Genomic DNA, 18,788 nt, shown 5'->3' on the forward strand with positions numbered 1-18,788 from the left:
AATATTACTGGTTCTTCAGCTCATGTAAAGACTAAAATCTTGAAACCAATTAGCACTTCTCAGATTCAAAACATATAAAGTACTCATACACTCACATACTCTAATGCAAAACCTCAATTCCATAGATCTCACATTAAATTTTGCATGCAACACGGGGATATATTTAAAATGAACCAGATTTACATATCTGGTTGAAGCTGTAAAATAATGGCTGAAAACATTTCCATGTTCCTGCCCTTCATATTATTAAAAGCCACTTAAGGAACTCCCTCCTGGACCCACGGGTTCCAGTGGAAGAGAGCTGAAAAAAACTAAAACAATTCTTCCTTTTCCATATCAAGACTTCTTTTGAAATATCATTGCTCTACAACTTCCTAATAATTAATCAAGTGCCTGCCCTGACAATCATCGTTTGTAGTAAGGACTTCCAACATAATGTCAATAACAGTCTTCGCTACTGAAGAGTCACCTTAACTAAAGGGAGATCACAAGCGTTCAGTTAAGGTAACCATAACAAGATTTGCGGTGCAACATGGACTGCCATTATTTTGCTTCATTGTCGTATGGCATAAAACAAATACAGGTTAGAAAAGTCTAAAATTATGTCGACTAAGAAAATAACACGTTGCCAATTTTATCACTATGGTGATGGCAAACAGGCCTGGATAAAAGATTATCATAAAATGTTTTGAAGCTAAAAGGTCGTCCAAATCCAGAATTTAAGAAGTATAGAAAGTTTGATGTTTCACTTGCTTTTATCTACAGAAATCATTTCCTTTTAGAACAGTACTGTTTTAATCGTGTAAATAATATTTCTTAGCAAATCCTCCTTAGAATAAAAATACGGTTCTTTCAGAAAGAAATCATTTATGACAATGCCGCAATGACGTTTCAGATTTCTTGAGACCTATGAAAACGCTAAATTACAGTATCATTCACAAAAAGGTAAGTGTAGTCGCGAAAAAGGGATTCTTCCCCAAAAGTGATTAAAATAGCATAATGACGTTGCAATCCACAGATATTAGTCACTGCAGAATCTCCCCTCAGGAACAAATACTTCCCATACCGGGACAAAAGACTAAATAAAGGAGAGAGCTACAATAATCCTTTCCTTATGTAAGCTGCGCATCCCTCCCGCCCTTCTTCCATCTCGTCCTACCAAGGAGTCCGACACATCATTAGTCAAGGGTCTAATCCCAATAATCAGTCAGGTGGCGGTGAATAAATTCATGAGCTTTATTCACGGTGGGATGATTTGTCTCTTGTCTCTCCCTCGAGAATAATGCCTCTGCTCCTGAGGTTCTTGTGATATACGAGATGCAATGACAACATTGAAGGAAGCCTTGGAAGCAAGCATTTATAAAGGTAGTGTCTGTTTAACAATATTCCTTTGCAAGATTTCCGATCATGGTAGGGAACTGAACACTCCTCTGTTTTGTTTCACCATGACTTACTTTAATTGTAAGTCTTTTGTTAAGTAACGGAACGGTAATAAATACAACAAAAATTCTGAATGTACAGTTTACATTATCAGTATCAGTGCCAACTATTCTAAAGAAAAGGCGTTGATAAATCACGGGGTATCTTTCAACTAGTGATGGGCATACACTGAGGGGACAATTACCCAAGATCCCAATTAAAGAGAGAATGAAATTTACGTATTATCCGCAGTAGAAAAGATGTAACATTTCTTTTCCTCCTGTACATCAACAATGTTACTGGGAGCAATAACCTTACCTTCGTAATAAAGAACAGGGCTTTTAAGAAAGCACCGTATATGAAAATCAAAATAAGTTTTACACTCTTCTTTCAAGAAAACAGTAAACATTTTGAATTTTGTTACAGAAGCCAGTTTCAGTTTCATTAGAAGACGTTCCAATCTATAACAAAAAGGCAACACAAATCTATCAGAGAAACAATAACAGGCATTTAAATGCACGAAACGTTTATTTAGGAAGAATCCAAGCCAAGCAACATGTTCTAGACCCCTGGAATGAGTTAACGCTAAACCCTGTCCTGAACGCGCTACAGCCGCTTTCAGAAAGCGACATTTTCGACGGATTCCGACCACAAAGTTGGCACCGGGTGTCGACCCCACTGTCAGCCCGTTATGACATTCTTCAGCGACTGACTTCCTGGCACCACCCGACCGGTAAATGGTTGACAATTCGAATGTATTTCAAGGATAAAACGTCACGCATTGGTTTGGGGCAATAAGAAATCTCGCTAAAACTGACAAAAAAAAGCAGGACAGTTGTTTGATTAAATTCCAGTTAACTTCTATTAAGCACATAAATTATGCACAAGCATTTAGAAGAGTCAATATTGAAGGAACCTGACGTAAGTCAATTAACATTTGTCCGTTTTTTTTTACAGAAAACTACTTTGCTTTGAAATAAAGATCTCGTTTTAAATTTTCAAGCAAATAATTTTTTTTTTCAGGCTATGGGCGTGGCATCACAAATAATAAATAGGATGTCTCCCAAACACCTGATAAGCTGTACAAATATGGAAAATTAAAAATTTCATACATTCCATAGAAGGGAATCTGGACCGCTTGTCTATTAATCTACGACATCCCTATCAGCATCTATTCATCGGAAGCTTTCAGTTATCTAGTACAAGGATTATCTAAAGAGCGCATGTTGGATTTTCTTTTAAAGCGACACGCCCCAAAAATTACGAACTGATTTTCATTCGCGAACACTCCGATGTACTCACCAGTTCCTCGGTGTTCTTGCACGCCGACATGCCCTCTTGCCCCACCAGGATATAGAGCTCGGTTCTCTCATCCATGAAGAAGGTCCCTCTGGCTATGGCGCCGTACGTCACGCGGTCCTGGGTTTGAACGCCTCCTCCGCCACTGGCTCCCATGGCGATAATTCTGTAAAGAAAAACAGAAAATAAATTCTGTAAACTGGCACACTAAGATACTGAAGATATGTAAACACAATCATATGAGAGAGAGAGAGAGAGAGAGAGAGAGAGAGAGAGAGAGAGAGAGAGAGAGAATGTGCAAAATGGTATAGAAATACAGAGCTGAACAGCCCATGGAATTCGACTCATTAAAAAGAAACCTCAATTAATTAAAACATACATCCACACCGACATACAAATGTGTGCCAGGATAATTCGATATCTATACAGCACACACACAACACACACACAACACACGCACACACACACACACACACATATATATATATATATATATATATATATATATTATATATATATATATATACACACACATAAATCTATCACTTTATTAGAACGAAAGTGGCAACTTCAATGGTGGTCGTACTGCAGGAATGCTCAGAATTTAATTACAAATTATGGAATATCACGCTCTAGTTTCGTTGAGCTCAAATCCTGAATACTGATTCATTAATAAATACATCTGATCTGTAACACTCAAACTGGGGATAGCACTCAAACAAAACCAGTAGTCTGAGCAATGTGAAATTGGTAGTATGTCAGGAATGTGTTTTTGCACTTCTTTTTTAATAATAAGTGTCTCAGTAGCAAAACAGATAAGTCAAAGAATCATTAGTATAGTCATATTACGGTTCACACTGCTGGTAAATATGTCGTGAATGTGAAAAGTTGTGATGAAACCGGAATAAGACATTAAATGTACATGTTTTATTTCTGCAAAGGGTCGTGGTAGGTCAACTGGTCTCGGCTAGACTTCAGAGTTGGTGTTAAGTTTCAGCCTCACTCGTGGACTGACAGAAAGTTTAAGAGTCACACATGGATTGACAGATATGTTCAACCTCTCTCAAGGATTGGCAGAATGTTTAAGCCTCACTCATAGATTGACAGAAAATTCAAGCCTCACTCTAGTACTGACGACAGAAAGTTTAAGCCTCACTCACGGACTGATACACAGTTTAGGCCTCACTCATGGACTGACAAAGTTCAAGCCTCACTCATGGATTTACAGAAAGTTTCAGCTTCACTCATGGATTGACAGAAATTTTCAGCCTCACTCATGGACTGACAGAAAGTTTAAGCCTCACAGTACAGAACATTCTTCAGTTTTTGAGGGAAAATTTAGCCCCCTATTCAGATAATTTCCCATTGGCGCTAGACAAAATAATAGTTAGTTGAATTATGTGTATCTAATTACGCATTTTCATTCGGGGAATCATTCTATAAGTAAAAATTCAGGTGTAGTATGGGTAGTCCTTCAAGTCCTGTTTTATCCAATCTATACATGGAATACTTTGAAACTACAGTAATAAATGCAATAAAAACCATAAACATGCTGTGCATGAGATATGTAGAGGATATTCTAACATTTTGGGATAATAGACAGTGCAATTTCCATGAATTCCTTTCCAAATTAAACACATTAGTGCCCAGCATCAAATTTAAAGTTGAATGAGAACCAGACAATAAAATTCCTTTTCTTGATGTTTTAATAATTAGAGACATGACAGAATACAAATTTACCATATACAGAAAGCCATAGTTATGACTTTCATATATGCACTGCTTTAGCTATCACGACATTCCTATCAAGATAGGCGTAGCTAGCAACCAATTCTTAAGAGCCTTACGAATTTGTTCCTCAGACTTCCTCGAAAAAGAATTTGAACTATTCTTAAGCAGCTTTCGTCTTTAAGGTATCCTGACCATATAATTGAGAGAGCAATTCACAAAGCAAACGTAATTTTTTACCGACCCCCTCAAGACAAGACCAGAGACACCCAACAATAAAATAAAAATTCCACACCTGGACAGATTTAAGACGGTGACCCAGACTCTTGGAAAATCTAACTTTTGCATTTACTTACCCAAACACCTTAGCCAAATCCCTGATTAACGTCCAACAAAAGACATCCCACAAGAACACAGGCGTTTACGAAATCCCACGCCTGGACTGTGACCAATCTTACATTGGCTTTACAGGAAAATCACTGCCCCTGAGATTAATACAACACAAATGGCTAATTAGGTATGGGCAACAGAACTCAGCTATTTTCAACCATATAAATGAACATAACCACAGAATAAACTGTCGGTACAAGAGTCAGATGATAGAATCGGCCTTGATCAAACAGATACAGGTAACGAACATATCAAAGGGCGCATGGGATTCAGATGTCACTGATTAAGTTTTGATTCAACCAACACTTAAGAGGATTAAATAAGGTTTATCAGTGGGAGTGACATAAACTGGCTTACCTGTAGATGGATCTCTTGGTATAAATACCACCTTTTCAGTAACTTTTCTCATTCATCTACCTGAAGAGAGAGACAGCAGTCTCTGAAATATAGTATTTTCTCTCTATATTTTGGCATATTTATTAGATGGAATTCTATTGTAATAACATTTTTACCAGTCATATATATATATATATAATATATATATATATATATATATATATATATATATATATATATATACTTTGAACAAGTAATTTCGTAGTTTTTTCTACAAGTGTAGAATAAACTACAGAAGTACTTGTTCTAAGTCCCGGTTTTCCCACCATCTTATGTGGATTTTGTGATATTCTCAAGCACGAGTTCCTTCATGCTACAATGGATACTAGTTTCCCGTTGGACGAGTGGACTTCGCGCTCGGCTACCAATTTGGTGGTGCGAGTTCGAATCTCGGCTCGGCCAACGCGAAATCAGAGGTGATAGAAATTCATTTCTTGATGTAATGTGGTTCGGATCCCACAATAAGCTGTAGGTCCCGTTGCTAGGTAACCAATTGGTTTCTAGCCACGTAAAAATATATAATCCTTCGGCCAGCCCTAGGAGAGCTGTTAATCAGCTCAGTGGTCTGGTAAAACCAAGATATACATAAAATAACACTGGATAATATATATATATATATATATATATATATATATATATATATATATATATATATATATATATATTTGTGAGTGTGATCATAATAATTAATAAAGAATGGCTACACACTACATGTCCATCAAGTGGGCTGAGGTCGTGTACAAATACTAAGAACGTGGTATAGATATAAAAGGAAAAATAAATTGTACCAAAGCTGCTTCAGCATTCTGTCTATGGCTGTAAACGAAGCTGTCCTTGTATCCCAGCGAAAATAGACAATATTCGTATTGATGGTAAGCCCTAAGCTTCTTACGTTTTCTTGCTCACAGAGCCCTAATCCGATGAAAGCTAGGGACGTATAAGATCGGCAGCTATGGATTGGATAAAGAAAAATAATAAAAATGATTATGATAAGAACAGTTTACATTATATATATATATATATATATATATATATATATATATATATATATATATATAAACATACATACATACGTGAATACGTACATACATATAATAAAGAGGATTACCAATAAGTAGATTTCGATGTTAATCCGTAGACCGGTCTGTGACCTCCCAACCTTATTGTATTCCCTTAGGACTTATAATAATAACAATAGTTTTTATATTCAGCTCAAGGCCAAATACATGGAATATACAAAGAATAGACAATAACATACAGTCTAGATACATAAGATAACATGATAATGAAAGAAAACCAGAGATTAGTCGGCAATATCCATATTTGCTGAGGTAGTCGAAAAGAAGGTAGTCAAAATAATGGTCATGTCCGTACTAAGATTGAGAATAGTTAAAAATAGAATGTAAGAATTATATTGATTAAAACCACAGTAATATTGAAAATACCAGTAATGACTATAATCATAGCAATACAATAATAGTGACAGTTTCTGCAGATGACATTTTTCAAAAACAGAAATTAAGTCTTTCAGGGAAAAAACGCCTCATTTTCCCACCTTCCCCACAATTTAGATCATCTTCTTGCCTCACTACTTAGGATGCTTTGTATGAGCGAATAGCTGCTGTTTTGTAGTCGGGTGATCAGACTGGACATTGTTCACCTTACAATGATTTTCAAATTGTCCAGGTGGTTTTCTGTGAACATCTGTGTGGCGGATTGTTAGTGAGGAGTGTTTGTGAGGCGTCTCAAAATGTCATTATGAACAATAGTGATACGTCTCATAGTCTCCTTGGTGTAGTTCGCCCACAGGGAACCCCCATAGATGCTGTAGCAATACGAGCGGAAGAGCAGCAGTTTCAAGACTCGGTGACAGAAGGCAAACCTCTTTGCAATCATGTTGCCAGTTGCACATAGTTTATGACGCCTCTGTTCTATGTCTGCCGTATCTTTTAGGTCGTCCGTGATAATGTGACCCAAATACGGAAATTCGCAGCCGATGATTTCCGAGGAAACTTTGCGGTTTTGCTATTTGCTTAAGCAATCTCGGGAGCAGCGACATGCACTGGTTCTTGGTTTCGTTGTATAGGATATCAAATTCCTCTGCATATTGGCGGCAAGTGTCGATGAGTTGTTGGAGACCTTGCACTGATGGAGAAATCAGAACCATATCGTCGGCGTAACAGAGGTTGTTTATAGTAGTTTCATTGACAGTGCATCCGATTGGGAGTGAGTTCAGTTTGACATTCTAAGCATCTGTGTACGGATTAAACAGGTATGGAGAGAGAATGCCCCTTACCGAAGCCCGTTTAGGGAGCCGAAGGTGTGCGACAATACGTTACCCCATTTGACACAGAATTGCTGTGTGGAGAACCAGCAATATAAAATACCAATTAGATAACGGAGTGTGCCTCTTTTATGCAGCTTCAGGAGGAGCTTCAGGTAGTTTACTCTGTCAAATGCTTTTCTCACGTCCACAAAACAGGAAAACAGGAGAATCTGATGATAGGTAATAGTTCAGAAATTCTTTCAGTATGTAGATGCAGGTGTCGGTTGAGTGGTTTGCTCTAAACCCGAACTGGTTGTCAGTGGTGTGTAGAAGGGGAGAAGTCTCACTAGGTGATTGCAATCGGCCGGTAACTGCCAGGGTCAGCTGCATCCTTTATCTTGTTTTTGATTAATGGTATCAAGTAAACTATGAGTAGGGAGTCTGGAAGAAACTGGTGAATTATGCACGCATTGAAAAGGGCAGCTAGTAAAATGTAGATTATCGGATGGCAGAATTTGAAGGCTTCAGAGGGAAGACCATCGCAGCCGGTCGATTTATTGTTAGGCAGGCTGTTTATGGCATCGCTGACGTTACCTGGCGTAATACGATCTGCAAAATGAAATTGAATGTTTTCTGTAAGGAGGTTATCTACATCCCTTCGGGAGTCTTGATCGTTTATGCAATTCAGGATATTGCTGAAGTGATCGCCCCACATACTTGCGATAGCCTCGACACCGACTGCTTCCCCTACTACCCTGTGATAGCTTTTTAGTTTTGGAACTTAAGGACTGGATATCTCTCCAAAGACGAGGACAATCACCGGATTCTAAGTTTCTAGACATTGCATCGGCTCTTGGTTGTTTTTCATTTGATCTGCAGTGCTTAAGAGCAAGTTTGAACTGCGCTCTCGCCTGTCTCATTAGTAATGCAGTGTCCTTCCCTCCGGCTACCATTTTGCCTCCACAGTAAAAACATTTCTCGTGAATATTAATACAGATCTTTAACCAAGTCATTCCATCCCGGTATATTACGAGAATTACCTTGACAAAATCTAAAGGTAGCCCTGCCCGAAACAAGCATAGCGGAAATTATGTTCGAATGGAATTCATTCAGATCCCTCCTGTAGCGTTCATTTCTACAATTTGTGTTAGTACAAAGTAAGGCGTCTGCCGGTTGAACTATTGACTGCAAACTGGTTTCTGTGGTCGCCCTAAAGTATCCGGTTTTCTGGTGGTTTTTAAAATCCCAGTTTACAGCTGATGGGCAGCCAGTTAGGGGGTTCCCGTTAGGGAGGGATGGGGTACTGAATGATACCTGTAATGGGATGTGATCGTAGCCCGTTGCAAGATCGTAACGAATATTGCAGGTCTTGATAGATCATGAAGTTGTGGAGATGTGATGCAATGGTCCAGCCAGGAGGTTGTAATTGTGTCCGCTCTATTTTGTACAAATGAATAGGAGGAGGGAGGGAGGAGCATTACATCTCTAATATGGAGAGCATGATTTTGACAGAAGCGAGTAAGTTCATTGTAAAATTGTTTTGAGGGATGAGAATTAAGGTCCACGATTATACAAATATGATCAGCAGGAGAATCGTGAATGATACTGTGTAACTCACCTAGGATCATGCTGTATCGATCAAAATTATTGTTATTTTCCCAGGGCACACAAACATTAATTATTAGGATTTTAGAGTCCCCTATTGTCACCTGAAGCCCAGCAATCTGTCATTCCTGTATGTCTTCACTTTTACCATGTTGTCTTACGATCTGTGCCACAGGAAAGAGAGGCCCCCTTTTGGGCGACCTGCTACGAGAAGGTTCTGAAGTCTTTATGTACTGAATCGCAGATGACAAGGTCATGTGGCCAGAGGAGCGTTTCTTGCAATGCAACGATGCCTTTGAAGTTTTTGCAGAACATGCTTAGGAGAGGAATGTTCCTCTTGAGGCCAAAAATATTCCAAGAGATTATATTTAATGTATCCATGGCTACTCACGAAGATGGGAGATGAATGCACTGATCATTTGGGTGGGTGGGGGATTAGCCAGGGGGAGTGGGCAGTCACTCGCCGGGGGCGGTTGGCTGGCACTTGCTGTGGAAGTGACCCTGGTTGGGGTGTCAGTAAGTTCCCCTAAGTGGGGTTGGTCCCGGATTAGGTTATATCTTGAAACTAATATATTAGGACAGAAATTCTCGCCTTTAATAACATCGAGGTGTTGAAATAGGCAGGTAATCCTGTAAGCCACTTCATGTTTAATTTTGCATAGGAGTTCGTGAAAGACGAGTGGATCAGAGCCCGTGAGAAACTTGACTCTCCACTATTGGCGTCTAGCGTCACCGATGAGCGCAGATTGTGAATTACTACGTGGCATCTCTTCTCAGGTTTCGGGCGAGGTGAAACCCACACACATATATATATATATATATATATATATATATATATATATATATATATATATATATATACACACACACATATATATATATAATATATATATATCATATATATATAAATATATATATATATATATATAATAATATATATATTTCTCGCTATATCTTTCGGGACTTTTAACTTAATCAAATACTGCAAATACTGACAGAGAAGAAAGCAAGATTTTACGATATTTCACACTGGAATATTACAATCAAATCTAGCCAAGAATTTTGGCAAGCCTCAAGTGCACCGAGTCCTTGTGTAAGAAATAAAACAATCAAATCCAAAAACCCGCAAAGGTGGTAATGTATAAAAGACGAAACCTACCAACGAATAGAGTGATTGATACTTAACAATTACTTTTAAATTTATAAATGAGAAAGTTAATCTAAACGTTTACCAATAATTTCACAACTAATCTCATTAATTCTACTCAATATCTATGTATACAAGGCGAAAAATGTAACGTCCGAAAAATCTCATTTGAAAATTACAAGGAATATCCGAGAGAATCTCAAGGATGTGACCCCAACTAAGTCCAACTTTAGAACACATCTGTTTCCTCACTTCCGCAAAATTTCTTTTGAAGTCACTCATCTGAATGAGTTCTCGTGGAAGCTCGCTCGGTTGTTAACAAAAGGAATACTTATCTTTTTTTTTTTTTCCCTAATCCTACTTTTATGCTCTTGCGCTTACGAGAACCAAGGCAATCTTTCTGCAGATAAGGTGACGTTAGGAAACTTTACCTTTTTTGTTTGTTTCACGACCGTTTAAACACACACATACATATATATATATATATATATATATATATATATATATATATTATATATATATTATATAGTATTTTTTAAAGAGCCACATAATAGGAAAAATTGAGGAAACCATTATATTTTTACCAATAAATATAAGTAGACTTATACGTCTTGAAATTATATATGTAAGTATATATGTATATATATATATATATATATATATATATATTATATATATATATATATAATATATAATATATATATAGTATATATATATATATATATATATATATATATATATATATATATGTATGTATGTATGTATGTATGTATATAAGCAGTTTTATTAAATGGTTTGCTCTTGGTTTTGAGATTGGTTGGGAGCCCAGTGTAGTCGCTTGTCGAAAGCAGGCACCTATACTCTGTTTTTTTTTCATATCTGTCCATCCGCCTGTGTTTTGTATATGGTAACACTGCGTCCCGGGCTTTCGACTAGTTACATTCAGCTTACATTCAACGATTATAATAATATCCTATTTCGAATATTAACGGTGTAATTCGCATACAGTAAATTATTAAAACACTTTTCAGTAACAAATGTTCACCCAGATATCCTTTTATTTACCTAAAACTTACAATTAACGTAACTATCTAAAGCCCGGGACGCAGTGTTACCATACAAAAACACCACAGGCGGATGGACAGATGAAAAAAAACAGAGTATAGTTATATATATCTATTTGTTCTTTACAGAGTGAAACGAATTCAATATCATGAGCGTGGTGAACCAACAGTTACTTAAACGTAACCAATACTGGTGTTACTCTGCTTTCTTTTTAATCTTTATTAAAAATCGTTCAGTAAAATGAACATGCTGAGGTCAGACATATTTTGCATCACATGGCGTCTACATGTCTGTAAATGTGGAACATAAGAGTTGCAGAAATTTCGTGCGTGATTATTGTTTCAAATGGTTAAATGTCATTATCTGGGGTAGTTTAATAGCTCTTCTACGCAGTTATGAATTCACATGAAATTTTCTGTAAAACGGTCGGTTTTTCTAGTATGTACAGTAGAAATTTTAATAGCTCGTATATGGAAAACCTTTCAAAATATTTCCTGTGAATATTAGATATTTCTTATTTGCCAGTCAGCATGAATAAAAAAAATCGCTCTAACACACTCAGTAATTTGCTAAGGAAAACATCCAAAAACATAAGTTTTGAAAATGAAGTTTAAACGTTTTTTTCTTTCAACAAAGGATTCAAGTAGAAAAATAATATAGATTTTTGTTTAATGTCTATATGACACGCCTTATAGGTACAATGCAGTCGTTGATTTTGCTTTCAAAATAATTCTTTGTTCACTACAATAACCACGCTGTGATATATATACATAAAATCCCCCCAAAAAATACAACCTTCTGTTGCAAATGAAACAGCAGCTAATAATAAAACAGAGAGAGAGAGAGAGAGAGAAAGAGAGAGAGAGAACAACGAACAGCAAGCTATGTCCAAAATTGCACAAGAGGACGAAACTGCCGTGTTCGGTATAAATTAATTTTGTATTGCTCTCTCTCTCTCTCTCTCTCTCTCTCTCTCTCTCTCACACACACACATGTACTAAAATGAAACATAATCTGCATAGTCAAGCCGGATATTAAAAATATATAACTAAAAGAAAAAAAAACTGTTATTGTAGAGATGAATGTACCAATAACTTGGGGGTTAATCATCCAGAGTCTAGATGATACAATATATAGTGAAGATTGCCTACGGACATGTATGTGTGAGAATTTTGATGCTAACTTATGCAAGTGATGCAGTCTTCATACAGTATAAAAAAAAAAAAAAACCTGACGAGACGTCTTACACTGTAATCAAAATGTTGTTGCCATGTCATAGGACGAACAAAGCCTGCTCACGAACGAAACGTAAGGAATCACTGCTTTTTCAGGGTTAAATATTACACCACGGCACCGTTCACAGCTTCTCATCCCAACCTTAGGAAACATGGCAAGTTATTATTATTGTAATGGGCTTTACTGGTGTACGTATGAATTCGCCTCGAGACTGAAACCTATTCATTCTCCGGGTTGCATTTTCTGCAATACCATATTTTTGTAGTCAGAATTAATTTCTTTCCGAATCAAATTTAGAACTTCGTATTCGAACTTATACTGTTAATAAACTAAGACACTAGAGTCTGTGTTCATACTTACTTTAAAACCTATTATTGCATATTAGACGCGATTATCATTCCAGAATAATCCTGAGGTATTCGAGTAAATCTAACGACATAATAAGGCAGCGGTTCAACAGATGATTTCCTAGATCAAAACTGATGACATTTCCAAAAAATATTTCCTCAAATTGACTAACGTAGCAATTAGTACAGAATTTCATCCTCTATCCTTTGCGCTTGGGAAATAATCCAGAACTTTTGGTCAGGATCTTTTCATAATAATTCTTTCTTGGCCGCTTCTTCTCCCTTCTCTTCTATCGCTTCTCCCGGGTTTCCTCCAAGGTCCTTCATTCCTCAGCTCATTATTCTGGTTCGATGAACTTGAAGAATATGCGCCCAAGGAGACCGGAATGATTGAAGTATAATTATCCTTGTTAAGAGAGACGATAACAAAACTTGCAAGTTTCTCAATCTTTTCTTTTCATTCACAGAAAAATAAATCATTTGAGATTGGCTGGTTATCTGTTATTAAGACTTACTACGTATTTGTACGCCAAGGACAAATACATCTTTCGCAACCAAGATCGGGTGTCTTCTCAACATTCTCTGACAAATGAATGGATATAAATACTTCACTGGAATAAGAGGACATGAGTCGTGTGTGTGTGTATGTATATAGTATATATATCATGCACATATACACATAAAATATATATATATATATATATATATATATATATATTATATATATATATATATATAATATAAAATTTAATAAAAAATATGAAGTTAATTTCTGGCAAAGTGTTTTAGAAAGAAAATGGTTAAGGTAAACTAAAAGGAACAAATGCACAGCCCACTCATCCTTGGAACGTTTCAAAACAAGGAACGTAGCTAGTTAGCCATATAACAAACAAGATATGAAGGTTGGGTATGATTAAATGTGAGCTCGGCGAAAGAGATTAGAAGGTTGCCTGAGGCACATTTCAGAGGAAGAGGAGAGATGAATATAACAAGAAGAGTAAGATTAAGAACTGAATGAATTTCTGCATATTACTGTTAAAAAGAGAATAGGGAAATAACTTTCAGAGATAAGCTACTCCATATCTATACAATAGGGAACAATACTTTACTACATTCTGTCGTGTGGTTTGCCTCGAAAGCCACTCAAATTCTGCTAACCCAGTGAATGTATCAGTTACGGCGCTAGACATAATTGCCATAAATTATTAAGAGACTTATGTTCCCCTCAGAGGTCCGGTTTTTGAACGCAGACTAAAACTTGACAAAATGATGAAAATCCTGAGGAACGGTTTTAAAATCGCCATAAAATACGAAGGAAAAAATTTCCCCTTGGAGAGAATCATGAATGTAGACTCACACATGGAAACAAACAATGAAACGAAAGAATTAAACGAAACGAAAATGTAGTGTTATTTTATATATATATATATATATATATATATATATATATATATATATATATATATATATATATATATATATATATATATATATATATATTCATTATATATTATATAATATAACATTTTTATTGAAAAAGCTCTGGAATGAGGAAAAATTTCGAAAGCTCGTTTGGCAGCTGAGGACTGACAGAAATATATATGGTGGCAGTTTTTTTTTTTTTGCTGGGTTGTTCAAAACGACTGCCATAGAAAAGCCTCAAAGAAAAGCAATGAAGCAGATGATATTAAAGTTCAACTAATAAAGAAGATATGAAAGAAAGAACAGAGGGTAGCGAAAACTAAGAAATATAGCGTAAGTCGAATAAAAAAAATAATAAAAAAAAACTTAGATGGCAAAATAACGTTAATTCTCCGATTAAACCTTTTAATAATCCGTGCAAAAATTCTGCAAATTTTTGATAAACGAAGAGGTAGATTTCCCTTAGGGTAAGCCAAAAGCCTTTCATCGGGAGCTTTAAAAAAAAGCGAATCAATCAAAGTGATGATAATATTAGGAGGAAAAAAGGAGCAAATGATGGGAAAAACTCATTTCCTTGTTGCATTAACCAGGCGTTGATCCCCTCTAGTCACTTTCATTCGAAAAAATAACTGAAATGAGTGAAGATTCATTAACGCAGTGAAAACTATTTTCTCAAGGCCGTAGCCACTTCGGCTGAAATGGAGAAAATGTTACTCGTCCGCAATGGCTATGTTTTTGTAACAGACGAATAAAATTTTGGAAATACAGTAAGCGTCTAAACAGTTTTATTACGAGATGTCGGGGGACAATGTTGAGTAAAACAAATACTACAATCTAAGTGAGAAAACGTTTTCCTGAAAATGCATCTTGTCTGCAACTGCGCAGTAACTTGTGAATCAACGATGTACAAACCAGACTGGCTGCATAACCCATTAATTACTCTAACAAAAATTTAAAGACGAGAGAAATATGTGAAATAAGATTGCTGTAGTTTGAATCTTTTATCTACGCTCCTGAAACATGATACAAGAATTGCGATACTTCTAGGCTTATTGTCTATTTCAGCAGCCAATACCAGTTGTCCTTTATATGGGTGCCTGGTAAACAGTCGAAAGTGGCAGGTCGCAATCAGGTTTGAGAATTAGAATTATAGCAATTTTGGGAGCAACTCTGATATATATATATATATATATATATATATATATATATATATATATATATATATATATATATATATATATATATATAGGGCTTTCCCCTTTAGAAGGATGACTCGGAATGTGTTAGCCTCGTGGCTCTCATCCACCTCGGTTATGACCCATCACAATCGACTAACCACCACAACAGACATCATCACATGCACAACCGGTTTATAAGGAATGCAAACAAATAAACAACCGATCCCAGCATTCAATACACGTGCGAGAGGCAAGAGCGCACATACGACAGCATCATATCTACGCATCAATCAATGCATATCGAGATCAAGAGAAACCTCTTATGGTTTCGAAATCCCATCAGTATCTCATAGGAGTAATGAGGCACGCTTCTTCCAGGGGAAAATATTTGCCAGACCCAGTTTTGAGAGAAATCGTATCCACGTGGAGAAGGGACATTCTTCAAGATGAGACAAGGAGAGAATTGGATTTGGAAACCTTATGTTGTATGGAAAAAAATTATTAGTGTTATAATTCACTGAATCTCCAAAAACAAACAGGAAATGACAAAATCAGATACATATTAAGAACTCAAGATGTCAAAATCCTTCAGCTCGATAAAGGTTGAACCGAATGAAATTTTCATTTAAAACATGCTGTTAATTTTCTGTTCTTGAAAATTCCTTATCTACTTCAAAATAACATTTAGCCTCTTGGATCTCCAGCGGAATTCCTTTTCGGTCAACAACAGCTTTTAGCGATGGCATGATGACTTGGTTATTTTGCGAATGAATGGAACCACAAAAACAAATACAAATGCCCTATTACTCTAAACATTTATATGGATACTACCAATAGTAAGGCATTCCTTTTAATTTAATCATGACTATGATAAGGACACTGATATGAATAAAGTCATTCGTGACGCACGATGCAAGAATGATAAAAAAAAATCCTTCCTTTGTTAGTTGTGGCATTTTAATTCATTTAGTATTCCTGCCCACCTATTGATCCCCCTCCCCCCTTTTTTTGTGTTTTGTTTTGATTCGTCAGTGTTGCCTCTGGTTGGCCCATTAACGGGAAATGGACCCTAATGAAGCTGGCTGAAGCTCGTTCATGGCCAACTTGATAATGTACCTGATGGCTGCTTTTCAGGTTATGCACGCTCGGCCGGTTCCTGCTCATCATTAGATGCGAAAGTCATGGATATAGCCGAGCTTCTAATGAGTTGGAGTTCATCCAACGGCCGCGTCTCCATAATTTTTGGCAAGTTGGGTAGGAGACTCTAGGATTACACTATGAATATTCAGGTCGACAGAATGAATCATAGAGAGAGAGAGAGAGAGAGAGAGAGAGAGAGAGAGAGAGAGCGACGTTTTTTGACGTAGGATACATTAATCATAATCCTATTTCAAAGTTAATATGTTTGGTGATGTACCCTTGCAGTGCCGCTGTTTACCGGTAAGTGTCAAATAATTTTTCTGATTTTAGTTCACCAAGTATCTCAGGTACTGGGTCAACAACAGTCATAGGGCATGTATGAAAATTGATATTCGAAAAAAAATATGAAAAAATAGCCTTTCAAAATTATCTTCCAAAATCAGAATGCCTTTAAAACTACTGAGTTTAGGGTCAGTATCATTCTCATCCCTTCCTTGTATTAGCCACACTCAGCAAGTAACTCTGTCATTAATAAATTATGGGGCAGTGCACCACCGGCAGCAATTGGTCCCAGCAGGCACTCTCTGATTCACCATTTCCCTCCCAAATGAAGTGTTAATTAATTATGTATGCCACCTTACGAGGTGTTAAAAGCACCTGCCCGTTAGTTCCCCTGAAATGAAGATGACCCAGACTAAGCAATGTGTTTTTTTCTTATTATGGACACAAGCCCTGGCCTGCCATTTCCTTGAAATATGAGCAAGTTATGATCACTTCATATCAAAATGAGGAACCTCATCATTATCATTCCAGATAGCGAAACAGGTCTTGCTTCTTTGTCCGCCCTCTTATTTCTAAGGTTCCTAAACCATGCAAGATTTGGAAGAAACGAACAGACTAAAGGTGGCAGAACAGAGAGAGAGAGAGAGAGAGAGAGAGAGAGAGAGAGAGAGAGAGAGAGAGAGAGAGAGAGAGAGAGAGAGAGAGAGAGAGAATGAATCCATTCTTAGGTTAATGCTGCAACAAGTGAAACAGTGATTTAACTCGGTGATGGCAAGCCTTTTGAAATCCGAACAACTTGCGAATTCTTTGTTCTAAGATTTATATGTAAGATCCCAAGAAGATTGAATACGTTAATACTGCAAAAATGATAAAAAAAAGCCATAGCATTTTGGAAACATCCTTATGAAAATATAGCTTTTAACTTTTACTCCTTCATGATCAAAGAAAACGATAGAGTTCTTTGTGGAAAGTTATTTTGTATAAATCTTTCACTGAATTTCTCTTGCTGTCTATTAATTAAGTTTTCGGTATTTAAAAAAAAAACTAATGGAATTATCTGCATACACAGAAATTTATGCTTCTAGTTCCTAAAAATGAGGTAAACATTGTTGATTTGTAAAAACACTAAGGATGACAACCGAGGATGCCTAGGTACAGCGTTTGTCACCATGATATAAATGAATACCCTACATCCTAATTTCGCATATATTCTAAGTAAGTTTTCACAAGTAAATTTAGTCTAATTAAGACATATCAGGAATACGTCAGCTAAAACCTACCTCAACCACGTGAATATGAAATGTAACGAAATTTTCTCGATACGTTACGTATTCGATTCAGAAAACCAGTAATAATTAAACAATCTTTGGATATAAATTTTAAAATAATCAAACAATCTTTGGATATACACTTTAAAATGAAAGTTTGTTTATACTGAAGCCCTGCTACTTTATATAAAACATTCCACATTTCCTGAATCAGCCTGCAAATCACTAAATTGAACAATAAAGCAGATTCTTTGGCGATAAAAAATGGATGTATTTCCTGTAGATATATAAAAAGGAATTTGTCGCTGGAAATATGCACTGGTGAAGCTGTTAGACTTATAAGTCATCTCATTCCATAAGCAAATTTATTTTTAGACTTTGTTTATTGTTAATATCATTTCAAGGACTTCTCGATGCTCCAGGTGACCAGTTATTTTTTTCGCTATACTCAAAATGTGAAATAAAAATTTAAGTTTTTTTTCATCTGTGTAATAGGCATGTGGATACTGCTCTCCTCTAGGAACGTATTGTTAAGAGATTTTATTCAATAGTAAGCTATTCTTACATAAATCTTCATATTTCCTCCCCGGAATGAAATTG

The 18,788-nt window shown here is 36.3% G+C and overlaps 1 protein-coding gene across 1 annotated transcript in view; it reads right to left on the reverse strand.

The window, feature by feature from the left end:
• The window catches only part of LOC135221802 (tyrosine-protein kinase receptor-like), a 1,041,187-nt gene that overhangs the window by 236,273 nt on the left and 786,126 nt on the right, over positions 1 to 18,788 (reverse strand). The window contains exon 14 of the mRNA XM_064259659.1: positions 2,722 to 2,884. Coding sequence (XP_064115729.1) covers positions 2,722 to 2,884 — 163 coding nt within the window. The remainder of the gene's footprint in view (positions 1 to 2,721; positions 2,885 to 18,788) is intronic.

Source organism: Macrobrachium nipponense, chromosome 3, assembly GCF_015104395.2.
Source record: "Macrobrachium nipponense isolate FS-2020 chromosome 3, ASM1510439v2, whole genome shotgun sequence".
Lineage (NCBI taxonomy): Eukaryota > Metazoa > Arthropoda > Malacostraca > Decapoda > Palaemonidae > Macrobrachium > Macrobrachium nipponense.